Genomic DNA, 27,997 nt, shown 5'->3' with positions numbered 1-27,997 from the left:
TACGTAACAAGTTAAATATTATATTAAATATTAGTATACAACATATATTACGCAATGGAAAATTATTAACAAAAGAAATTCAATTGGCAAAAATTCCTACTATAAGCAATATCTTACATACAAACAGCCCAGCTAATTAATGAAGCGGTGGTCTAATGGTAGGACGCTGGCGTAGGGATCGAGAGGTCCCGGGTTCGAATCCACTGGAATTTCCTTGAGCAAGAAATTTATCCCACATCTGCTCCTCTCTACCCAGGTGTATAAATGGGTACCTGTGAGGGATAAAAGTCAATGTTCCGTGGCTGCAAACTGCGCCGAATGTAAACGGACGACTGATATCCCAGTGATCGGGGGGCAAATGTCAAAGTCGATTGAATATGCATATAGTAATCAGACTATAAGCACATGCATTTGCAATTAACGAATGCATGCTTGAGAACGATATCAGATGGCCAATACAGATAGTAATTATAAATAACGTCAAAATAGACCAGAATAACGCACCAAATTAATTACCCATTGCTTATCTCGCTAATTAAACATGCCTTGGTAGGTAACCGTCAGATTGAATGTTGTATGATTTCATGTGAATAGCGGACTTCCTTATTTGTCTTGGGCATGTGGTTTTGCAAAAAGATCCCGTAGGAAATTGACACGTCAGCATTGGGTGTTCCAATCTATATTAATACACTGTTCTTCAGTAGAGGGTAGTAGGAGATTCACTTACTCGGCCGAACATTATGGCAATTTGTTATTGTCATGGGGCCAATAGGCCATTACATTTAACGTAAAGTTAAGAATATTTTACGAACAGTGGAGCACGTTGTGTTGGAATTAAATAACTAGAAATAAATCGTTATGAACATTGGAAAGGACTTTGTGTATGTGTGTTATGTGTGTCAAAGACTATGCCACATTAATTAATTCTCCGCAGCCGTACAGACGCTTGATTCTCAAAACATCCAAAGAACTCAGATTGAAACGTTGCCCAACCATCCGCTCGTCGACAGTGGCATCTCGAATTTGGATTGTTTTAAGATTATCGCTAATGGAGAATTGGTTAGTCTTGTAGTGAAGTATCGAGTAGAGGTCGTATGCAATCTGCAGATTGTGCTCGTTCTCTTCAATCTTTCTCTTAGCGAAATCTCCTTTGCGATCTGAAATTAAATAACGTGCGTGTTTCAACTTTACAGAGATATTGTGCGTTGTTAGTTTATTTTGATTTTTCGTCGTGTGCAGCCTTCTATCAGTTTTACAACGGCTTTCGGTCAATCTACTCACACTTTTCTTGAGAAAGATGTGCTTACCAGTACTAAGTGTTCATGCTTATGGCGTTCACTGACAACTGGTATGCTTGAATCAGATCTATAAGGAGATTGGTCGTAGGACGATTGAATGATGGCAAGGATGCGAACCAACCATTTGAACACTAGTCAAACGTAGATAACCATATGTCTGTACACATGAATATGAATTTAAGGTAATATCCGTTTCTTATTGGTCTACTATAGCTTTTTTGTATGCTAATAAAAACCTACCATCTCTTGCAAAATTATTTTTTTGCGATTTTTATAAATGAGCTTCATGATGTAATGGTTGCAAATGAAATAAGAGGAATCCAGTTATTTCCAGAAATTATATAAATATGTATGTTGATGTTTGCTGATGATATTGCTTGTATCTCAGATTTACAGAAGCAACTGAATGTGGTACATACTTTTTGCCAAAACAATAAATTGGCTGTTAACACAGAAAAGACAAAAGTTATAGTTTTTAAAAAAGTTGGTCCGCATTCAAGAAGGGAAAAGTGGTTTTATAACGGCAAAATCTAGAAGCTATTCATGGCTTCTGTTATGTCGGTGTATTTTTCACAAATCGACTCTCGCGATATAAAATGGCAGAAAATATGTGTGCCAAAGCTCAAAAAGTTTTGGCTCATTTATTTAATTATTTTAGTGAATTGCCATACCTATCTGCACAGACATTTTTCAAAGTTTTTGATGCAAAAATATGATCTATTCAGAGCGACTCTGGTCCCTGGCCGTCTTTACCTTATATGGTAATCATAACCATATATGTCACAACACAAACATCTATAAATAAACGTTATGAATGAGTGTAATATGACCATATATGAAGAAAGCGTAATCAAATAACGTGCGAGGGGTACCGAATGGAGAAACAAGAAAAAAACATCGTTGGAATAATCTCCCCTTTTGATTGCACACGAGCTTTCAAACGGTTGAGATCCGGTATTGTATACGTTTGTGACATTGTTTTGAGATCAAGAAGTCATTTCGGCGCTTATATATTTCAGTTTTGTTTTTGAACTTGCAATAGCTATCTTTTAATTGTGATTTGGTGTATTTCGACGTTGTAAAGTGTATAATTCAAAGTGGCATTCATTTTCGCGACCAAGTCCTAGTAACTCGGTGTGGGTGAACGAAGGATTTGTGTTTACTTTTCATCTTAAGTTCAACTGTGCGTTTTATTACCCATTTTGTGATCTATTAAAAACACGTGCTTCGCGCATTTGGACACTTACAGTGTGTTTTACACTAGTGCAATAATTGACGCTTTTGATGTGTTTATAGTGACTGTGTGATATTTGCATTGAATGAACACTTACCAGTGGATTGCAATTTTGAGTGACACTTTAATACTAATTATTAAAAAACAGGTGCTTCGCGCATTTGGACACATTCAGTGTGTTACACACTAGTGCAATAATTGACACTTTTGACATGTTCATAGTGATATTTGCAATGAACACTGACCAGTGTATTGCAATTTTGACACTTATTGATTATTGAAAACTAGTGCTTTTTAACTTGTGTGACCTTTATTTTTATTAAAGCGTGATTGATCTGTTTTGTTTATATTCTTTTTGTGTAGTTAGATACCCATAAGACAAGTTTAGTCGTCCTTATTAGTCTTGTTGCAATAGTATTGTTAAGGTAGTATTTGGGTTGTTAAGACTTGTCTTTTTATAATTAGTAGATTTATTACGCAGGCTCTTTTGAACAGGATGCAGTGTTGTGTCAGGAAGCATTTTCCTTTTATTTTTTCAGGTGCCCAAGACAGGAGAAAAGTGAACCATATTGCTGGGGATGCCAATGCTCATCGGATTAAGGATATTCTTCCTGATGATATAGCTGTCAAATGCCTGCCAATCTCTGATGAGAATATGTAATGACAATGGTATAGAACAGTAATTACAGTTTCAGGTTTGTTTCTATTAATGGTATCACATGTACACATTTTTCTAAACGTTAAAACGAAATGATTAATGAAATAAACAAAAGGTTACCATTTAAACGGTATCCATATGTCAGTTATAAAAGCGTCATTGACATCGCATTTCCAAACTGAAAGTAATGATTATTTCCAGAAGTTATATTCAGATCATAACCCATTTGGGCAATGACGTCATATTAAAACCAACTGTTCTTGCCGTTGTTGAGTCATTGGGTACACATTTTCTACTTACATGCCGTAGTATTTTATAACAAAGACAAATAAATATTGATCCCACATTTCTTCAATAAGACTACACCTGTGTAAAATTTTTATTGTTTTCTACCTAACAAGATGTACATAAAAACGAGTATCTGTTTATTAAATTAAAAATGAATGCGGATGAATAAATGTCGGAAAAAATTTCCTCATGCACGTTGTGCTGACGCGCGTCAAATGTTCAAGACAATTCGGGGAATGATCATGCAACAAATAGCTGGAAAATTTTCCCGAGCACTTTGTGCCGACGTGTGTCAAATATTCAAGCCGTCTAGGTCGTACATGGTGTTTTGTTATGTTTACGCTGTTGTGAATAAGGGCCATCTGGCACACTGTCACATGATACAAATGTATACCAGTCTTTTTTTAACAGCTTTTAATAAGTTTTGCAACATTGTAACGTAATGAACTAAAATGGATTATGTTGATATCAACAGTCGTTTAAATGTTTACTGTTTTTGTAAACATTTTTGAGAAAACACAAAATGCCACCATTTAAACGTGATACTCATAGTTTCTATAAATGATGTAATTATTTCATTTCTTTATACTTAAACAGTTCAAATGTCAAGTCCTAAGCTTCGTATGATTACAGTATTTGTCATCAATATAAAGTTAAACTTATTATGCTGATGTGCAATGATTGGCATCATTGCGTTTTCTAACTAATTTGCATGGTTATATATTTTATTTAAGCGTGTGGAATATTTTACAGATTGTAGGTAATTGTAATTGCAAACTTTTCATTTTAATCTTGAGGCAAAGCATGAATTTTCCTTGTGTATTCATTCATGTATATTTGTGATTTATTTACACAGACATTCGCCAACTCTGTTTTCAAAGGTGCCAAATTTTCTTGTGATCGTTTTCGCCATGCATTGTTGAGAGACTTGCGGAAGATGGATGTTCAACAGCTGTATCTTCATCTAGGCTCAAATGACATTCTTACGAATGAAGCGGTTTTTACCGGTACATATACAATTATTAAAAAAAGCTTTGATATTTAAATTTAATGTAGTTGTTTCCCATAACTATATAAATTTGCAAAACTAACATTTTACATGGTTTATTCCTCAATGAGTTATGGAAACTTGCAATCATTTTAGAAGTGTTATCTAGTTTCTAATTTATAAATAAAGCATTTCACAATATTTTCTATTATCCATGTTAATTTGACATTTTATGCTCCCCCAAAAAATTTGGGGGGGAGCATATAGTCGCCGCTTCGTCAGTCCGTCTGTACGTCCGTGAACAATTTTTGTCCGGGCTATTTCTCAGCAACTAAAGGCCGGAATTCAATGAAACTTAATGGGAAGCTTCACTATTAAGAGGAAATGTGCATATTATCAGCGGGTTTTGGTCGGATGATTTGTCACAGAGTTATGGCCCTTTTAAATTTTTTATTAACTGTACATATAGTGCAATTCTTGTCAGGGCTATTTCTCAGCAATTAATGACCGGAATTCAATGAAACTTTATGGGAAGATTTACTACCAAGAGGAGATGTGCATATTATCAGCGGGTTCTGGTCGGATGATTTTTCACAGAGTTATGGCCCTTTGAAATTTTCCATTTACTGTACATATAGTGCAATTCTTGTCCGGGCTATTTCTCAGCAACTAATGACTGGAATTCAATGAAACTTTATGGGAAGCATTACTACCAAGAGGAGATGTGCATATTATTAGCGGGTTCTGGTCGGATGATTTTTCACAGAGTTATGGCCCTTTGAAATTTTCCATTGTACATATAGAGCAATTCTTGTCCGAGCAATTTCTCAGCAACTAATGACGGGAATTCAATGAAACTTTATGGGAAGCTTCACTACCAACAGGAGATGTGCATATTATAAGCCGGTTATGGTCGGATGATTTTTCACAGAGTTATGGCCCTTTGAAATTTTCTAATAACTGTACATATAGTGCAATTCTTGTCCGGGCTATTTCTCCCCAACTACTGACTGGAATACAATGAAGCTTTATGGGAAGCTTAACTACCTTGAGGAGATGCGCATGTTATTAGTGGGTTCTGGTTAGATGATTTATTTACAGAGTTATGGCCCTTTGAAATTTTTAAGTTACTAAACCATCCATTGTATTATTTTGTCCAAAGTTATGCCCCTCAAGACGTTTCCTTTTATCTGAATATATAGTGCAATATTGTGACAAAAAAACCTTTGTGGAGCATCACCCGTCTCAAACGGTTTCTTGTTTCATTATTTGCTGTCTACAATTAATTTTACATGAAATAGCAAATGTTTTATTTATGCGCATAATATTAACAATATAATTATACATATTTGTTTATGTAACTATTTTGATAGGTAAGCCAGTCTGCAAAGAAAAAGAACACATTTGTATATATTTTACTCCACATTTTTTATGCCCCCTTTCGAAGAAAAGAGGGTATATAGTTTTCGCACTGTCTGTCTGTCTGTCACACTTTTCTTGTACGCTCTCTAATTCAAATAGTTTTCATCTGATCTTTACCAAACTTGGTCAGAAGTTGTATCTAGGCAATATCTAGGTCAAGCTCGAATATGGGCCATGCCGGGTCAAAAACTATACCATAGGGTCACTTAGTGCATTTTAAGGTTTAAGCATGGTGTCTGCTCTCTAATTGAAGTAGTTTTCATCTGATCTTTACCAAACTTGGTCAGAAGTTGTATCAAGACAACATCTAGGTCATGTTCGAATATGGGTCATGCCGGGTCAAAAACTAGGTCACAGGGTCACTTAGTGCATTTCAAGGATTAAGTATGGTGTCCGCTCTCTAGTTTGGGACTTATTTTGCATTTCTAAATTAACGTTTTTTATGCCGCCGAAGGAGGGCATATAGTGATCGCACTGTCCTTCCGTCTGTTTATCTGATGTCTGTCTGTCCGTCCGTCACACTTTGTGTTTAGGTTTCGAAAAATGCTCATAACTTCTTTTGTCGCTTCAGATGTAACATTCATATTTGATATGCATGTGTACATGGACAAGGCCTTTCCATACGCACACAAATTTTTACCCCATGACCTTGACCTTAGGGTCCGTGTTTAGGGTTCAAAAAATGCATTCAGATTTCGAAAAATGCTCATAATTTCTATCAAAGCATTTATTGGGGGCATACGTCATCCTATGGAGACAGATCTTGTTTAACAATTTAATTGAAAATAATATGTTGTCAACATGAAGTGTATATATGCAAGATCACATTCCCAGTGACAACAACTCTTTAATTGTTGACTGTATTTTAGCTGGACTATTATATATGAAATATATATAGTGGAGCTATCCTACTCACCCCGGCGTTGGCGTTTCCGTGAGCGTGCAAATGTTAAAGTTTGTGTACTACTTCAAATATTTTCAATGTCCATTGACATATTGCTTTCATATTTTGCATACTTGTTTACCAACATGATCCCAACCTATAAACAAGAGCAGACCACTGTATCAAGCATTTTGACAGAATTATTGCCCCTTTTATACTTAGAATATGCATATTATTGATAAATCTATGTTAAATTGTGCGTACTACCCCAAATATTTCCTATGTCCTTTAACATATTGCTTTGTTATATTGCATACTTGTTAACCAACATGACCTTTAACCTACAAACAAGAGGAGACCACTTAATCAAGCATTTTGATAGAATTACGGCCCCTTTTATACTCAGAATATGCATATCATTGATAAATCTATGTTAAAGTTTGCGTACTACCCCAAATATTTCCTATGTCCTTTGACATATTGCTATTATATTTTGCATACTTGTTTACCAACATGACCCCAACCTATAAACAAGATTAGACCACTGAATCAAGCATTTTGTTAGAATTATGGCCCCTTTTTTACTTTGAGAATTGGACATTTTGCTTAAATTCACATAACTTCTTTATTTATGATAAGATTTTATTAATACTTTGACAAAACAACACTTACCTGAATACCACAATGGATTCCACCCGTGCAATACCAGTGCTCCAGCTAGGCCTAAATCGAAGGGCGCCCCGCCCTGCCCTCCCTAACCTCCGCCCTGACCTTCCTAGGGCCCCCCCTGCCCTTAAAATTTTTTTTTTTTTTTTTTTTTTTTTTTACATATGATGATTAATAAATCTCTTATTAAAATACATTGTAATTAATTTATTCCTCATTGTAGTAATTAAATTTGAATTGTTTAATGACAATGGGAATAATTTATTCTTACAATTATTGATAACACATAAATTAACATGCATGAGGAAGCATTCTAGAAACGCCTGCGCGCTCGAAAGTGCCCTTTTGACAAAATACTGCGCGTCCAAAGTGCCCTTTTGACAAAAAATCCCCCTGCCCTTTTTAAATCCTAGCTGCAGCACTGCAATACCCCACGCCCCAACCCAGAATCCCTGCCCCCCCCCCCACCCCCCCCCCCCCCCCAAATTTTTTGTTTTCCTTTTTTTATTTTTGAAAGATCGTCAGATCGTCTAATAAATGACCACACCCCATGTTATACCCCCCTCTCAACCCCCCTACCCCCTCCCCAAATTTTTATTTTTTTTCCTTTTTTTATTTTTGAAAGATCATCTAATAAATTATTGAATATGAACAATTTCCCCATGATGGCTTACGTTATACTGTCAAGCACTCGAATAGTCGAGGGCGCTGTCCTCTGACAGCTCTTGTTATCTATTTTTATTAATGAAAATGATTGTATTGAAATAATTTCAGAGATGTAGCTGACTTGTGCGTTTTGGTGCATCAGGTCAGTCCAGACACTGAGGTTGTCTTTTGCAAAGTTTTCTGAATAAAATACATTGAATTTAGTGGTTTGATAAAAATAGAAAATGCCCAGAGCCAGTAGCACTGACACTTGCAGTGTGATATAAGAAATGGCAAAAATATTTTGAACCTTCTCCCATAACAGATATCTCCCTGTTTGCTAACAAACGTTTTTTTGACTGATAGTTCAGTCACATAAATGTGAGGGGACTGTCAGGATGGTTTTTTTAAATAATAATTATTGATTAATCGATAAGAAAATATTGAAATTGTGTTCATTGTTATTTGAACTAACTTTAAGAAAGTATTGAAATTGTGTACATTGTTATTTGAACTAACTTGCTTACATTACGTGCATTTCAAGGATTAAGTATGGTGTCCGCTCTCTAGTTTGGGACTTATTTTGCATTTCTGGATTAACTTTTTTTATGCCGCCGAAGGAGGGCATATAGTGATCGAACTGTCCTTCTGTCTGTTTGTCTGATGTCTGTCTGTCCGTCACACTTTGTGTTTAGGTTTCGAAAAATGCTCATAACTTCTTTTGTCGCTTCAGATGTAACATTCATATTTGATATGCATGTGTATATGGACAAGGCCTTTCCATGCCCACACAAATTTTTACCCCATGACCTTGACCTTAGGGTCCGCGTTTAGGGTTCGAAAAATGCTCATAATTTCTATCAGAGCATTTATTGGGGGCATACGTCATCCTACGGAGACAGCTCTTGTTTAACAATTTAATTGAAAATAATATATATGTTTTCTTATCCAAGTTAATGTCAAAGTTCTTGTTTAGTAGGTATTTATTGGTTAAAATGATGAAAAATAAATGTTTAATATATTTTTATGTTTCACAAAGTTTTATATTTAAAGGAGGCGCACAATCGATGTCCAGAATGCAGGGTTGTTTGCTCCAACGAAGACGCTTTGCTGAGCCACTTCTGCAGTCGCCACATCAAGCAACCAGAGACTGGAAAAGAGAGTAAAATTAAGCTGATAGGCTCACCAATGGTATGACTTTAAATCACTAACTTGTGTATGCTTGACAAGCATTTTATGTACAAATAAAGTAACAAAAAAAGGAGGTCAACACATGCACTTTCCCATATAAAGCTTTCTGTATCTTTTAGCAACTAATTACACGATTTTGTGTTGACATACTCAATATGATAGTTATAGCCCTATATAACTGGTATGTTCATTTTAGTTAATCTTTCTATTTTATTAAACCTGTTTGTTTTAGCTAGATTGCTTGAAAAACACAACCAGGATTATTTTTATGCCCCCGGATCGAAAGATCGGGGGTATATTGTTTTTGGCCTGTCTGTCATTGTATGTGTCCATGTGTGTGTGTGTGTGTGTCCCAAAACTTTAACCAAAACTTTAACCTTCATATTAACTTTTGCAATATTGAACATAGCAACTTGATTTTTGGCATGCATGTGTATCTCATGGAGCTGCACATTTTGAGTGGTGAAAGGTCAAAGTCAAGGTCATCCTTCAAGGTCAAAGGTCAAAAAAAATAATTCAAAAACTTTAACCAAAACTTTAACCTTCTTCATAACTTTTGCAATATTGAACGTAGCAACTTGATATTTGGCATGCATGTGTATCTCATGGAGCTGCACATTTTGAGTGGTGAAAGATCAAGGTCATCCTTAAAGGTCAAAGGTAAAAAAAAAAATCAAAGTGGCGCATTAGGGGGCATTGTGTTTCTGACAACCACATTTCTTGTTAGCATTGTCTTACCCCTGTTACATGCAATGTACATGTGGCTTATTAAATTGGAAACCCTGGTTTGCATGAGAATATTTTGCAAAACATAGTTGAAAAAACATACATGTATACAAACTTAGTCATTACTGTTAGTATAATGAGCACCTCTATTTCTGAATATTTTGATTGGATGGTTATGGGCCTTTATGCGTGTGTCACATTTATGTATGTGAAAGTGTGTAATTAGACAAAAGAATTTATATTTTTTTTATTTTTTGGGTAACAATCACTTATTTTAGAGTTATTTATAAGTAAATCTTACAGATTGCATCTGCTAATCATGAACTCAACGAAGTCAGCTCAAGGAAGTGGAAGGCATGCTTGGAAAATAGAAGTTTCCATTATGAAGGCAAATTTTAGTATATTTCAAATTTGTAACCAAATGATCTTGAATGAAAATTTGATTGAACATTTGTTATCTGTCAAGAGAAACAGTTTGAAGTGAATGAATTAAGTATTGCCTATTGTCTATAAGTTAATTGTGTGACCTGAACCCTGTGAGGGATATTACTTATTTTTATACGCCGGTTTTGAAAAAACGGGACGTATTATAGTTTCACCCTTGGCGGGCGGCGGCGTCCATAACAGTGTCCACTCTCTAATTCAAATAGTTTTCATCTGATCTTCACCAAACTTGGTCAGAAGTTGTATCTAGACAATATCTAGGTCAAGTTTGAATATGGGTCATGCCAGGTCAAAAACTAGGTCACGGGGTCACTTAGTGCATTTGAAGGATTTAGCATTGGTGGCTCTCTAATTGGAGTAGTTTTCATCTGGTCTTTACCAAATTTGGTCATAAGTTGTGTGTAAATGATATATAGGTCAAGTTCAAATATGGGTTATGCCGGGTCAAAAACTAGGTCGCGAGGTCACTTAGAGCATTTCATGCATATCGCATGGTGTCTGCTCTCTAATTGAAGTAGTTTTCATCCAATCTTCACAAACTTTGGTCAGAAGTTTTATCTAGACAATATCTAAGTCAAGTTCAATTATGGGTCATGCCGGGTCAAAAACAAGGTCAGGGGTTCACTTAGTACATTTCAAGGATTAAGCATGGTGTCCGCTCTCAAATTGAAGTAGTTATCATCCGATCTTCACCAAATTTGGTCAGAAATTGTGTCAAAATGTTATCTAGGTCAAGTTCAAATATGGGTCACGCCAGATCAAAAACTAGGTCACGAGGTTACTTAGTGCATTTCAAGCATTTAGCACGGTGTCCACTCTCTTATTGAAGTAGTTTTCATCTGATCTTCAACAAATGTGGTCAGAAGTTGTATCTAGACAATATCTAGTTCAAGTTCAAATATGGGTCATGCTGGGTCAAAAACTAGTTCACAGGGTGCATTTCAAGGATTTAGCATGGTGTAAGCTCTTTAATTGAAAGAGTTTTCATCCGATCTTCACCAAATTTGGGCAGAAGTTGTGTCTTAATGATATCTAAGTCAAGTTCAGATATAGGTCATGCCGGGTCGAAAACTAGGTCACTTAGTGCATTTGCAGCGTTTAGCATGGTGTCCAAAACCTTCAAACGGGTGTATCTTGTGACAGTTTAGCACTCTTGTTTATTATATTAAAGCCACACACCTTGAAATGAAATACATGTTACTCAGTACATATAGATGCAATTTGAAAGTGTGCAAAATTGTCATTAAATCTATAGCCTAGTCAGCAAGTAATTTATTTTTTTATATTTTAAAACTGAATGTATGATTTGTATACGTACATGTTCAATTCGAGAAACACAATTATTTTTAAGTTTTAAAGCACAAGAAAGACGGATTTCTACCTTGCAACCACCAGATATATTCTAATTGGCAAAGATAAAATATGTTTCTTATTTATATCCAAATTTACTATGCCAGATATTTCATTTCAAGGTGTGTGGCTTTAAGGAATGTTTTTTAAATGGGTATATTACCAAGATCTGCACAGCCAGGGTGATATTAACCTTCAGATGTTAAAGCTTTCTAAGAATTTTAAGGCTTGCCTTTTATACTTGAAATGATAAATCATTAACATGTTTTGTTCTTTAGGAACATACAAACATTTCCCTGCCACCATGTGGATCAAGATGTTTGGGCTGATGATTCTGGGTCGTATGTGTGGACAAGGTGGTCCTCATTACATCATGATGCAGCTGTGTATTCAACAACATGTTAACCTGTCCCAGCGAATGTTGATGCTCTTAAATGATGTTGAGAACAATCCAGGACCGGTACTTTATGACAAAATATACATCGTTTATTGAATAACTATATATATTTATTTTAACATTAAAGTGATTTTTTTCTTGCATTTTTGTGCCTTTTGTTACTGAGAACTATTTTATCATATGTTGGTGATTGAAACCCAGGACCTGTAAGTGCTTCTTAATATTTGCAACAAATGACAAATCATGTTAAGTTTTTGAAACATCTGTTTTTTGTTCAGTTAAAGGACATATTGAACTCACTAATTGCTAAGTTAACTTAGATGCATCAAGTTTTTATTGATGATTTCTACTTTCTGTTGAATCATTATCCTTTCCAAAGCCAGAGAGATATAGTGTTGGCGTTTTCCATCGGTCAGTCTGTCAGTCCATCCATCTGTTTGTTACAAACATTTTAGGGCTTCATATCATGAATTTAATAAGATTTCAACATGGAAAAATAAGTGTATGCCATATTCATACAATAGTGCAAATTTACTTGTTTTCTTTCTTTTTAGATTAGTTATTAACAGAAGAACAGAACAGTAACATACTTTTATTACATTAACAGAGGCTCTGATTAGATGTGTATCTGCGTAAAGAACTCATAGAAAATATCAATATATAGATAAATAAAACAAAAATAGAGTTAAACAAATCATGGTGAAATCCACAATACACACCAAGAGCTATTAGTAGGCTTATCTCCATTGACTTATTTCACAGTAAATCTCTTTTTTTTGCCTTTTCATTAACATTTCAATCAAAAATAACATTTGTGAAAAACTTAGTCAATGATTATAACTAAAGTTAAAAATGTGGACACTGTAAGTTAATTGACTTTGGCTTCCAATCTGCAGTTTACAAAGTTGCTTGTTATAGGAGTATTCGTGCAAATGGATATCCTGCAAGGAAGACTTCCACTCCATAGGACAGCAAGATGCACATATCATCTCTCATGTGGTTCAAGAGAAATGCTGTAGATGGGGAGACTGTACCAAAGTCCTGAGCTTTAATAGTCTTGAAATCCATGAACTTAAACATCTCTATGATGTGAGTTTAGCACTGTGTATGAACTGGTGTTGCTTCATTTTCTGCATATCTTTATCTCAGTCTTCTCTAGTTTTGATGGTCAAATACATATTGTCTGCCAGTTTTTTTCCCCCAATACTGCCGTTCATCGTTTGCTTGCATCAAGAGTTTTAAAAGAAATTAAAACTCATTTGTTTAGTTAGAATCTTATGAAAGACTTAAATGGCCATGTTTAATACAATTGTATAACAACATATACGAGCTAAAAAAATAGTTGGAATAATTAATGTATATATGAACATAACAAATTTACTTAAAATCATAGGTCTTGTTTTTGTCTGCCACTATAAGAACCAGAACATATTTCGGACATTCGAGGATTGACTTGCTGTGTTAGAGGATCATCAGGTGATGGAAGAAACCAGGCTTTTTTCGACTCAATGTTGATGAAACCTGATCGACATGCTCATCTTGGTTGAGTAAGCCTGGGTTGAGTGTGTCCAAAAAGTAGGTAACCTGGTGAAATCTTAGGAAAACATTGTAACCAGATCCAGGTTTATTTGACTGACAGACCGATGGACAGTGGGTCAACCGTAAATCCCTTCATGTGAAAACGGTAGGGACAAAATAAATATCACATTGCTCTTCTGAGTTCATTTGTAAACCAAGTTTTATCACAAAATTAAAATGGTCAATGTATTATTTTGTGTATTTAAAAATTATGTGAATATTAAGTTTCATGAAATCTTACTGAGTTTTCTCAATTTTAGCTACTATTCGGACATGGACTGACGGACAAATGGGCAACAATGTCGCAATTTGTATACCAAGTTTTATAAGAATTGTTTCATAAAAGTAACCAATGTGTCTGTTCTATGTCAAGGTAACTACTAGGATGAAATACACAAAAAGATTTTGGTTCACAATAGGGTAGGCTCCGCGTGCCGTGAACCGGGCAACAGCTTTTGTCATTTAACATTTGTGTTTTAATGGCATAAGCTGGCAGATACCCTTTAACTTTAACGATGTTTTCCGATAATTTCTCGGAAAATACAATCTAGCAATTTTGATTTAATTTAGATTACTAAAAATTAATATTATATTTATGCCCCCCTTGGAAGAAGAGGGGTATATTGTTTTGCACATGTCAGTTGGTTGGTCCACCAGATGGTTTCCTGATGATAACTCAAGAACGCTTTGGCCTAGGATCATGAAACTTCATAGGTTTATTGATCTCGAAATAGTAAAATGGTTTCCGGATGATAACTCAAGAACGCTTACGCCTAGGATCATGAAACTTCATAGGTACATTGATGATGACTCGCAGATGACCTCTATTGATTTTCAGGTCACTAAGTCAAAAGTCAAGGTCACAGTGACTCGAAATAGAAAAATGGTTTCCGGATGATAACTCATAAATGCTTACGCCTAGGATCATAAAATAAAAAAATCATAGGTACATTGATAATGACTGGCAGATGACCCCCTTCATAGGTACATTGATAATGACTGGCAGAAGACCCCTATTGATTTTCAGGTCACTAGGTCAAAGATTAAGGTCATAGTGACTCAAAACAGTTTAATGGTTTCCTGTTGATAGCTCAAGAATACTTAGGTCTATGATCATGAAACTTCTCAAGTACATTGATCATGACTGGCAGATGACCCCTATTGATTTTCAGGTCACTAGGTCAAAAGTCAAGTTCACAGTGACAAAAACGTATTCACAATGGCTGCCACTACAACTGACAGCCCATAGGGGGGCATGCATGTTTTACAAACAGCCCTTGTTCTGTGTTAAAATTATGTACACGTCTGCGTTAAATAAATATGTTCACATTTGAAATAAAGCTAAAAATCTGTATTGTTGTTATTAGTAATTTGAACCGAATTGCTCTGTGGGAAGTAAAAGTACTTCAACCAGACCTAAATATGTGGGTAATTAAAGAGCACGAGAAAATATGAAAATTAAGTTAGCTCAACCATTTTAAGCAATATTACTGGGTCACACTTTTTACGATGCGAAACCTGAAGGGTCCCTAGACTATGATGATTACTTACACGAGGAGTGTCCTATTCATTGCTGCCGCATAATGTTATAATGTTCGCATGTATCTCCAATTATATTCTACAACACCGGTTCAATACATTGAGCTGTACACTATAAATGTAGGGACTAAAATATGATGATAACATTTCTCATCTCTTCTTCTTCTTGTCAATCACTCAAATGGAAACACTGGCCCCTGTGGTACACATTCTTTTTGATCAGCATGTTTTGTCTGCCAAACTGAAAAAAATAATAATCACAAATAAACATTTTAAAGAGAAGTGTAATGCCCCAACACTTAATCTTTAGTTTCAAAACAATTGTAATGTCCAAACAAAATTAAACTAAAATACCAAAGTGTGCAAATTCAAATGCTTTTTACTTTGAGCTAATAGAGAGAGTTATACAGACAACAAGACATTTGCACATGGTGAATACTTGTGTTATTTGGATAAGGCATTACCATAATATAGTCTGAGCAGTAGTAGGACGCAATGCATGCCTCTCCAACCGCTCAACTATTGTGACTGCTAGATGATGATTTCAGCTGAGGAGCTAAACAAAAATGAGCAAGGGCCATAGTTCTGCAAAATTTGGGCTCATACATAATTTATTCCTTTAGTAGGCCTCATATAAGACTATCCCCTGAGTAGTCCTCATATAAGACTATCCCCTGAGTAGTCCTCATAAAAGACTATCCCCTGAGTAGTCCTCCTAAAAGACTATCCCCTGAGTAGTCCTCATATAAGACCATCCCCTGAGTAGTCCTCTTATAAGACTATCACCTAAGTAGTCCTCATAAAAAACTATCCCCTGAGTAGTCCTCATATAAGACTATCCCCTGAGTAGTCCTCATATAAGACTATCACCTAAGTAGTCCTCATAAAAGACTATCCCCTGAGTAGTCCTCATAAAAGACTATCCCCTGAGTAGTCATCATATAAGACTATCCTCTGAGTAGTCCTCATTAAAGACTATCCCCTGAGTAGTCCTCATAAAAGACTATCCCCTTAGAAGTCCTCATATAAGACTATCCCCTGAGTAGTCCTCATTAAAGACCATCCCCTGAGTAGTCCTCATAAAAGACCATCCCCTGAGTAGTCCTCATAAAAGACTATCCCCTGAATAGTCCTCATAAAAGACTATCCCCTGAGTAGTCCTCATAAAAGACTATCCCCTGAGTAGTCCTCATATAAGACTATCCTCTGAGTAGTCCTCATAAAAGACCATCCCCTGAGTAGTCCTCATAAAAGACTATCCCCTGAGTAGTCCTCATTAAAGACCATCCCCTGAGTAGTCCTCATAAAAGACTATCCCCTGAGTAGTCCTCATAAAAGACTATCCCCTGAGTAGTCCTCAAATAAGACTATCCTCTGAGTAGTCCTCATATAAGACTATCCCCTGAGTAGTCCTCATATAAGACTATCCCCTGAGTAGTCCTCATATAAGACTATCCCCTGAGTAGTCCTCATAAAAGACCATCCCCTGAGTAGTCCTCATAAAAGACTATCCCCTGAGTAGTCCTCATAAAAGACTATCCCCTGAGTAGTCCTCATATAAGACTATCCCCTGAATAGTCCTCATATAAGACTATCCCCTAAGTAGTCCTCATATAAGACTATCCCCTGAGTAGTCCTCATAAAAGACTATCCCCTGAGTAGTCCTCATATAAGACTATCCCCTGAATAGTCCTCATATAAGACTATCCCCTAAGTAGTCCTCATATAAGACTATCCTCTAAGTAGTCCTCATAAAAGACCATCCCCTAAGTAGTCCTCATATAAGACTATCCCCTGAGTAGTCCTCATATAAGACAATCCCCTGAGTAGTCCTCATATAAGACTATCCCCTGAGTAGGCCTCATAAAAGACTATCCCCTGAGTAGTCCTCATAAAAGACTATCCCCTGAGTAGTCCTCATAAAAGACTATTCCCTGAGTAGTCCTCATAAAAGACCAACCCCTGAGCAGTCCTCATAAAAGACTATCCCCTGAGTAGTCCTCATAAAAGACCAACCCCTGAGTAGTCCTCATAAAAGACTATCCCCTGGAGTAGTCCTCATAAAAGACTATTCCCTGAGTAGTCCTCATAAAAGACCAACCCCTGAGCAGTCCTCATAAAAGACTATCCCCTGAGTAGTCCTCATAAAAGACTATTCCCTGAGTAGTCCTCATAAAAGACCAACCCCTCAGTAGTCCTCATAAAAGACTATCCCCTGGAGTAGTCCTCATAAAAGACTATTCCCTGAGTAGTCCTCATAAAAGACCAACCCCTGAGCAGTCCTCATAAAAGACTATCCCCTGAGCAGTCCTCATAAAAGACTATCCCCTGAGTAGTCCTCATAAAAGACCAACCCTTAAGAAGTCCTCATAAAAGACTATTCCCTGAGTAGTCCTCATAAAAGACTATCCCCTGAGTAGTCCTCATAAAAGACCATCCCCTGAGTAGCCCTCATAAAAGACCAACCCTTAAGCAGTCCTCATAAAAGACCATCCCCTGAGTAGTCCTCATAAAAGACCAACCCTTAAGCAGTCCTCATTAAAGACCATCCCCTGAGTAGCCCTCATAAAAGACCAGCCCTTAAGCAGTCCTCATAAAAGACCATCCCCTGAGTAGTCCTCATAAAAGACCAACCCTTAAGCAGTCCTCATAAAAGACTATTCCCTGAGTAGTCCTCATATAAGACTATCCCCTGAGTAGTCCTCATTAAAGACCATCCCCTGAGCAGTCCTCATAAAACACCAACCCCTTAGTAGTCCTCATAAAAGACCATCCCATGAGTAGCCCTCATATAAGACTATCCCCTGGAGTAGTCCTCATAAAATACCAACCCCTGAGAAGTCCTCATAAAAGACCAACCCTTGAGGAGTCATCATATAAGACCATTCCTGAGTAGTCCTCATAAAAGACTATTCCCTGAGTAGTCCTCATAAAAGACCATCACCAGAAGTATTCCTAATATAAGGCCACCCCCAGGAGTAGTCCTCATAAAATACCATCCCCTGAGTAGTTCTCATATAAGACTATCCCCTGAGTAGTCCTCATAAAAGACTATCCCCTGAGTAGTTCTCATATAAGACTATCCCCTGAGTAGTCCTCATAAAAGACTATCCACTGAGTAGTCCTCATAAAAGACCATCACCAGAAGTATTCCTTATATAAGGCCACCCCCTGGAGTAGTCCTCATAAAAGACTATCCCCTGAGTAGTTCTCATATAAGACTATCCCCTAAGTAGTCCTCATAAAAGACTATCCCATGAGTAGTCCTCATATAAGACTATCCCCTAAGTAGTCCTCATATAAGACCATCCCTGAGTAGTCCTCATAAAAGATCCACTGAGTAGTCCTCATAAAAGACTATCCCCTGAGTAGTCCTCATAAAAGACCATCCCCTGAGTAATCCTCATATAAGACTATCCCCTGAGTAGTCCTCATGTAAGACTATCCCCTGGAGTAGTCCTCATAAAAGACCATCCCCTGAGTAGTCCTCATGTAAGACTATCCCCTGAGTAGTTCTCATATAAGACTATCCCCTGAGTAGTCCTCATATAAGACTATCCCCTGAGTAGTCCTCATGTAAGACTATCCACTGAGTAGTCCTCATAAAAGACTATCACCTGAGTAGTTCTCCTAAAAGACTATCACCTGAGTAGTCCTCATAAAAGACTATCACCTGAGTAGTCCTCATATAAGACCATCCACTGAGAAGTCCTCATATAAGACTATCCCCTGAGTAGTCCTCATAAAAGATCCACTGAGTAGTCCTCATATAAGATTATCCCCTAAGTAGTCCTCATATAAGACTATCCCCTAAGTAGTCCTCATAAAAGACTATCCCCTAAGAAGTCCTCATAAAAGACTATCCCCTGAGTAGTCCTCATAAAAGACTATCCCCTGAGTAGTCCTCATATAAGACTATCCCCTAAGTAGTCCTCATAAAAGACTATCCCTGAGTAGTCCTCATAAAAGACTATCCCCTGAGTAGTCCTCATAAAGACTATCCCCTGAGTAGTCCTCATAAAAGACTATCCCCTGAGTAGTCCTCATAAAAGACTATCCCCTGAGTAGTCCTCATCAAAGACTATCCCCTGAGTAGTCCTCATATAAGACTATCCACTGAGTAGTCCTCATAAAAGACTATCCCTGAGTAGTCATCATATAAGACTATCCCCTGAGTAGGCCTCATATAAGACTCTCCCTGAGTAGTCCTTATATAAGACTATCCCCTGAGTAGTCCTCATATTACACCATCCCCTGAGTAGTCCTCATTTAAGACTATCCCCAGGAGTAGTCCTCATAAAAGACTTTCCCCTGAGTAGTCCTAATAAAAGACTATCCCCTGAGTAAACCTCATAAAAGACTATCCCCTGAATAGTCTTCATAAAAGACTGTCCCCTGAGTTTTCCTCATATAAGACTATCCCCTAAGTAGTCCTCATAAAAGACTATCCCCTGAGTTTTCCTCATATAAGACTATCCCCTGAGTAGTCCTCATAAACGACTATCCTCTGAGTAGTCCTCATATAACACCATCCCCTGAGTAGTCCTCATATAAGACTATCCCCTGAATTGTCATCATAAAAGACTATTCCCTGAGTAGTCCTCATATAAGACTATCCCCTGAGCAGTCCTCATAAATGACTATCCCCTGAGTAATCCTCATAAATGACTATCCCCTGAGTAGGCCTCATAAAAGACTCCTTGAGTAGTCCTCATAAAAGACTATCCCCTGAGTAGTCCTCATATGAGACCATCCCCTGAGTAGTCCTCATACAAGACTATCCCCTGAGTAGTCCTCATATAAGACTATCCCCTGAGTAGTCCTCATAAAAGACTATCCCTGAGTAGTCCTCATAAAAGACCATCCCTTAAGTAGTCCTCATAAAAGACTATCCCATGAGTAGTAATCATAAAAGACTATCCCCTGAGTAGTCCTCATAAAAGACCATCCCTTAAGTAGTCCTCATAAAAGACTATCCCATGAGTAGTAATCATAAAAGACTGTCCCCTGAGTAGTCCTCATAAAAGACCATCCCCTGCGTAGTCCTCATGTAAGACTATCGCCTGAGTAGTTCTCATAAAAGACTATCACCTGAGTAGTCCTCATAAAAGACCATCCCCTGAGTAATCCTCATTTAAGACTATCCCCTGGAGTAGTCCTCATAAAAGACAATCCCCTGAGTAGTCCTCATAAAAGACTATCCCCTGAGTAGTCCTCATAAAAGACTATCCCCTGAGTAATCCTCATTTAAGACTATCCCCTGAAGTAAAAAGGGAACACATCATGGGACAATTCTAATGACTTAAAACGTATGCTTAAATACACAACACGTCAACTATAAAATAGAACCAGAATGGATATTGTGCATGAATGTAACATTCACATTTCGTATTTTTATATACTAATGCGAATAGTGGAGGATTTTTGCCCCATCATTTTGGTGTTTGGTCGGGTCGAATGGCGCCATCACGACAACGCGCTAGTAAAAATATATCCGCAATGACGGTAAAAGTTGCATTTGTCATTATTTTGTGTTAACGTGTTCAGTTTGAAGGGTTTAAAAAGGACAACTGGCCATAGCAACAATAATGAAAGTTGACGTTATCCCATGTTGGTGGATCTAAACGTTGCCATATAATCAGACAACAGAACGACACATATACCCTTCAAAACGACAATAAGGACAGTTGTCTTTCTTTCGTGTTGTTTAAATACGACAATTAAGACAGTGATCGTTCTTTCGTGTGTTCGTTTGGTCGTTTAAAGGCCACTGAAATCTGCGATTACAGTAAGTGTCTTAATTTTCGTTTTGGCTGATATATGTGTTGCGTTCGGGCATGTTGGCACCCTTTTAACCCGCCGAAACGATAACGCAAAAGAACGACACATGTCACAATGTAGTATGTTGGAGTATAGTGAAACTTAATTCAAATCCAATTATGATAGTCTTCGACAACTCTGTCTGAAAAGGCTTAACGTGAATGTATCCCGTAATCGAAACACATAATTTTATGTTATGAATGTTTGTATTTTTCATATTATTGAGGATGAATAATTTTTTATCACTATCCACAAGACTTTCAGGGATGGATTCACAGATTAAATCCTGAATCTTTAGGCCAAATGTATGGGTAAGCAAAGGAAAACAATTCGATACAGTACGTTGACAGGTGAAATCAATTACTTTCGAACCCGGACGTGTCTGCAATCGTTTTCAGACAAACAGTCTGTCCATTTGCAATACACGTTGGAGGTTGTTGTTTCTTTTTGCACGTGAACTTGAAAGGTTATCTGCTCTGGCCTCGTGTTCACAAAACATTTTTGCAATCGAAAATCGATTTGAACTGACATCGATTTTCATTTTTGCCTATAAACTACAATGGAAATCCATTTTCAATTACAAGCAAAATCGATTTGCGAATGGCAAAACTGTTTTTGTGAACACGAGGCCCGAACAATCCATACAGTGCACTTTGCGATTTGTTTTTCGTTTAATAATTGTATTGACTGATTTCGCGTTTAAAATTTGTATTTATTAAGAATTACTATTACAAAAAATACGCGTCGATAATGAAGAATTGTGTTAATCTCTCTGTGCACATACTTTCAATTGTTCGTTGTTTCTACATAATTGCATGAGTTCATGTGAGGATGAAACTGGTTCATCTCTTATTAAACATCGTACAACAAGTGGAGGTTACGATGTCTTTTTAAGAGGGATTACTCCAAGCACAAATCTTCACGATATGCAAATTTCGGTATCTCTATCATTTCATTTCAATATTTCACAAGTCCTTTATTTGAGCAGCCTGTCGATCGTAAGGTACATTTGCTGTCCACTAAAGTTACAAATGCGAATTAAACGTTTGAATAATTTGAAGAGTTCTGTTGTGATTGTTATATTTTGTGACATTACGAGGATTGCTTATTTATAAATTATAAGAAAAAAACAAGTCTCGCTCTGTGATCATGGATGGCTGAGTGGTGTTAGAAATAGTATTTTTTTATCCAAGGGTCAGTGGTTGGAGCCCAGTTGAGGATTCCTTTTTTTCTTTCTTTAATTGTATTCTTGTTTTATACTTGAGCTATTTAGTTCCAATGTTTACATTTACTAATTGCAAGCGTTTAATGACAAACTTCAATACAAGCCAAAATCTTTGAAAAGCGTCCCTTTAAAGGCCGGCAAAAAGACTTATTCAACATACGATTACATCAGAAAGAACAGACATGACTGTGTACTTTTTGAAGCATTAATAACTTAATACCTCGCATTTGATTGGTTGTCATGTGCAAACATTGACGAATCGGAATTACGGTTAAAAAAATCGAACTGGCAAGTGTTCAAACTTTGCCCGATTAAATGTCTGTCGTCTGCAATAATTACGAATTAAAACATCGTACAAGTGGCCTAACAGTGCACATAAGCGTAATAATCTCAAATGTTGGTGGCGCAAAACTTATGTCATTGGTCGAGTGCATACTATTTTTTTTTAAATAAGTATTATCGGTTAGGGGTATTAGGTCACTTAAGAATATCGGGTCAATGTCTCATGTGTTATTGTGCACTACTGGAGTGATCACATGGAGACATCGTTGGAGCACTTGGAGACAGTGAAAGAATACTTTTAAGATCGCATTCATCGTCTGTACAGCCAAAGGCATACATGATGACCGTGAACGTACTGTGTAACTTAAAGATTTTGTTTTTGTTTCATATTTCACAGAGTGTTATTTTGCCGCAGTTGATATCTTGAATATGAGAGGAACGAAAATGAAGACGCAAACTGATTTTGAGGTCAACACGTCAAAGGTTAAGATCACTGAGTAACATGATATTAAGACCATTCGTTTCGTTTCCAACTGATTCCTACAAAATACTTTGTTTCGATCATGCAAATGCATAATTATGATGGTAACTTGGGATAAAAGAAGACGCTTTTCGATTTTGATGTAAACAGGTCAAAGGTCAAGTTCACATGGTCATACAACATGAGACAAGTTTCCTCAAAATATATGGTTCCATGCGATATCATGACAATTGATGACTTGATTACTTGCGAGGAAATAAAGACACCAATTGGATTTCTTTCAGCTCAACATGTCCTGAAAGGGGTCGTTCACATGAAATTTGTTCCTGCATACCCTGGTATATATAGAACGGTTTACCTTTGTTTAACTAAACTGGTATACTGGTTTCTAAATATAAACAGCAGAGGTTTATTCACTTTCAGGTCAAAAGGTCAAAGGTGAAGATAACTGGTATTATATCATCATCGGTCATCGTCTTCCAGGTAAGTATGCAAAGGTGTATCGTGTTGCAAAACATTATTACGGGATACTAAACACTATTAAATGAATATAAAATACAAATGATATATAGTCGCCAACTCGCAAAGGTTTTGTTTATGTATTACCTAAGTCGATGCATTCAGTTTAAGTTAAGCTGGTTGTGATGTGGAAAAATGATATCTATATGCAAGTTTTTGAGTTGGTGTTCTTTTTTATATTTAATTCTTGTAAAGTGGAGAGGTATTTTCTTCATCTTATAACTATTATGTATTATTCGTGACATACTTCAACACGTATTTTAGTATGTTGGATGCTGTATAAAACCTTCAATTTTACCTTTAATTGATAAACTGATATTTTTTTTTACGAAATCTTCATCATAACAAGCCGCTCACAAGGAATGGTCATTAGCTAATATTGTAGAAACTTGTGACTATTGCTTTACGGATGTTTATTTTTGTGCCGTGAACTGATAATTTATGGTTTGAATTCATGTGTTAGTATTTTAAATCCGCATGTTTAATGCAATTAACTATAATGAAACCAAACACAATTTGTCCGACTGCTAATTGATTCATCATGATTTTGTATAGTCTTGTCTGAAAGTGACGATCATGTTAATTGCTGCAAACTATACGAAATGGTGGCGAGCTTTACGAAATGACAACTTCAGTGCGTTGAACAGATGGATACGTGAATTATTTTGTGTATCACTTCAACAGTGATTCCCTGATAGAACATGGTATAGATATAATAATTCGATAGTGATGTCTGCATTTTATTTCCTCATTTCCTTTTCGACAAATAGCGAATCAAACGTTTTGCGGGATTTCCGGATTTAAATAAATCCCTTTCGTTTACAAATGGCGTATAATTTTCGCTATTATCTTGTAACGCGATTGTGCACCATGATACGGAAGTATTGAATTATTGTATAGGCGGTCAATGTGCGCTCATTTGGAATTGAATTTATTTTTTAAATTATCTTTTTTTGCAGTCGATTATTGAAGGAGTACCAGAAAAGCCACAGCTGAAAAAAAAATTAATCTATATTTTCAAACCTTAGCCAATATGCACGGAGGAAATATGTGATTACATGTATTGAAAAGGTAAATTCGTTGGAATAAAAAAAAGTAACTGAATTTACAGCCAACATTATGTAAGAGCTCTCTGTAAACAGGTATGCCTGCTACAGTTCAATGCAAGTTTTTAAAGAAACAGTAAGGGTGAAGAACGGATACAGTAGTTGGAAATAAAGATTACATTTGGATGTCAACTCTGCAGGATCTCTGGTGCTTTGGTTTATTATAAAGCTGCACCAAATTCACAGAAATTGTCATGATAACTGTGTGAAAAAGTCTGCTTAGTTTGAGAGATGAAATGATTGCGGTCCAAGCGATTGTTCGAATACATGACAATGTATCATGTAAATGTTCACATTCTTTGTTTGACTCTACGCTGAGTTGCGCCCGTAGAAAGATCGGTCGTTGCAAGGAATGGTATATCAGTGTTTTCAGTCGAACGGTGTAAATACCCCTGATTGGTCATTGTCGGCTCGGGTACTATTTAAATGAACCGTGTTGCTAATGCAAGAAGGATCGTAATTGAATATGGGGTCACCTAACCAGAACAAAGGTGTGCAAAGTTTAAAATAGACTGTCGTAATGTATAACATTTGACACTTAACTTTTTTATGTCCGATGTTTGAATTCGCATTTATTGCAGATGCAAAACATTTGATTGGACAAAGTTTGAAAGATTGCTTGGTCAATTTTAAACCTTGTTCCCGATTCGTTAATGTCTGTATATACTTGACAACCGATCCAATGCTGGGAAATACTTAATCAATGCTTCAAAGAGTACACAGTGAGGATTGTTCTATCTGATGTAATCGTATATTGACATCGTCTGTTTGTCAGCCTTTAAAGTAACACATCAACGACATAAAATATACTGCTACTGCTTCTACTAATACAACTGCTACTACTTCAACTACTACTACTACTACTCTACTACTTCTACTACTATTACTACTACTACTACTACTACTACTACTACTACTACTACTACTACTACTACTACTACTACTACTACTACTACTACTACTACTACTACTACTACTACTGCTACTACTACTACTGCTACTACTACTACTGCTGCTACTACTACTACTACTACTAGTTATACTACTACTACTACTACTACTACTACTACTACTACTACTACTACTACTACTACTACTACTACTACTACTACTACTACTACTACTACTACTACTACTACTACTACTACTACTACTACTACTACTATTACTACTACTACTACTACTTCTACTACCACTACTACTACTACTACTACTACTACTACTACTACTACTACTACTACTACTACTACTAACTACTACTACTACTACTACTACTACTACTACTACTACTACTACCACTACTACTACTACTACTACTACTTCTACTACTACTACTACTTCTACTACTACTAATACTACTACTACTACTACTACTACTGTCTATAACTGTTTATCGCATTACAAAAAAATACAATATGATTTACCTGTTTATAACAACAAGGAACAATTCAGAGGCCCGCCTTTTTAACAGTTTACGACGTATTTAAACCGAGGTTTTGTCGACAACATATGTATGTTTAGCATCAACAAGCTCCTTAAATAAATGGTATGCAAAATATTGAAAGCAATTTGACAGAATAACTGAAATGTACTGATCTAACAGATTTGTTCTTAGCATTAATACCTCTCTTAAAAGACATCGTAACCTGCTATACGATTCTTAATAAGACATGGCCCACTAGAGGCTGCACTAATTTACCATAAACAGCCCCGAAATATAATATATATGAGCCGAGTTCTGAGAAAACTGGGCTTAATGCATGTGCGTATATTTAATGTCATCCAGGATTAGCCTGTGCAGTCCGCACATGCTAACCAGGGACGACACTTTCCGCTTTTATGGTATTTTTTGTTTCAAGTTTAGGCGGAAAGTGTCGTCCCTGATTAGCATGCGCGGACTGCACAGGCTAATCTGGGATGACACTTTACGCACATGCATTAAGCCCAGTTTTCTCCGAACAAGGCTTATTTTTTGATAGATATTCCTAATGAATGAAAATTAAAACGCAAAACGAGTCGTTTGACGTGATAAAGTTCGCAAAGTGCACTGTTTTGCTTGTTGAGAACAGATAACTTTACGTGTAAAACACATCAATCTCCCACGTGTATTGCAAACGGGCAGAGTTTTTGTCTGAAAACGACAGCAGACACGTCCGGGTTCAAAAGGAATTTATTGCACTCTGACTGTCTTATATCGAATCATTTTCGTCCGTTAACACATCCATTTAACATAAACGATACGGGACTGAAACTATCAATCCCTCCCGGAAAGTCTTATGTAGAGTAACCAACTATTATTCACTATCAATCAATTCTAATTTAAAAGAAACATTACGTTTTTTTTCAGTTACGGGATACATGTGCGTTAATATCGAAATCACCTTCGTATGTTTGTGAAGTTGTTTTTGACCGGAAAGATTTGTTATACTGTATCATTATAACTTTAGAATAATGGATTGGCGTAGAAACAGGAACAAGACATGTATCCTCAGAACAAAGATCCCCTTACATTCCGCTGTTTACACTTTAATTTGCGATCACGTCGGTGAAAACTGCGCAAAAGTATTTAGGTGCACACTTACAAACGCTCGAAATGATCATAATACATTTTTGTTTCTCTATCAATTATAATTTTTATGAACAACGTGTGACAAGTCCAAAAATGTCCCTCTTTCGAAAGGGGAGGCATAACTGTGCTGATGTCGAAAAAATAAATTGCATCCAATGCATAAGCTATGAATTTGATCAACGTATTTTCACCGCATTCATTTGTACGAAAACATTGTTAGCTTCTTGAAAAGATCGTCCAAAAATGTCATGTATATTTAATTAAAGAATGGCCATAACTTTGCCGATGTCGAGAAAACGTGCGGCGAATACAAAGGTTCTTATTTCCATGTGTTCATAAATATTTTAATTAAGTTAAATATCGGTAGAAGCAAAACTTGTTGATTTACTTTCGACAGAACAGCAAAGTAGTCAAAAAACGGAGGGGGCGAAATGCATTTTCAACATCACCTATAAGAGGCGGCATAAAAACTCGTGACAGTGCACATTCAATTCTACCACTGTTGTTGATTCCATAAAAATATTATACATAACTATTGATTTGAATAAAAATGAAATGTTAACCTCGGGACGTCTTATTTCTCATTCTTACTCGATCTTTGCATAGATACATCAACTTTGACCATGAGGATACTTTATATCAGCCGAACGTTCACAAGGGTATTTATCAAAAGATAATGTTTTTTTTT

At 36.5% G+C, this 27,997-nt stretch overlaps 1 protein-coding gene and 2 long non-coding RNA genes across 3 annotated transcripts in view; 2 read left to right on the top strand and 1 right to left on the bottom strand.

The window, feature by feature from the left end:
- Positions 1-4: 4 nt before the first annotated feature.
- Positions 5-27,997, bottom strand: part of LOC127868463 (hatching enzyme 1.2-like) — a 54,094-nt gene continuing 26,101 nt past the window's right edge. The window contains exon 8 of the mRNA XM_052410266.1: positions 5-1,157. Coding sequence (XP_052266226.1) covers positions 907-1,157 — 251 coding nt within the window. The 3' untranslated portion in view covers positions 5-906. The remainder of the gene's footprint in view (positions 1,158-27,997) is intronic.
- LOC127868465 (uncharacterized) lies at positions 1,095-24,845 on the top strand. The gene is made up of 3 exons (XR_008044140.1): positions 1,095-1,480; positions 23,539-23,598; positions 24,594-24,845. It is a non-coding gene; the product is annotated as an uncharacterized LOC127868465 (long non-coding RNA).
- On the top strand, positions 9,151-10,559 carry LOC127868464 (uncharacterized). The gene is made up of 2 exons (XR_008044139.1): positions 9,151-9,273; positions 10,303-10,559. It is a non-coding gene; the product is annotated as an uncharacterized LOC127868464 (long non-coding RNA).

The sequence above is a fragment of the Dreissena polymorpha genome, chromosome 2, assembly GCF_020536995.1.
Source record: "Dreissena polymorpha isolate Duluth1 chromosome 2, UMN_Dpol_1.0, whole genome shotgun sequence".
Lineage (NCBI taxonomy): Eukaryota > Metazoa > Mollusca > Bivalvia > Myida > Dreissenidae > Dreissena > Dreissena polymorpha.
This window is presented reverse-complemented; position numbering and strand designations above follow the sequence as displayed.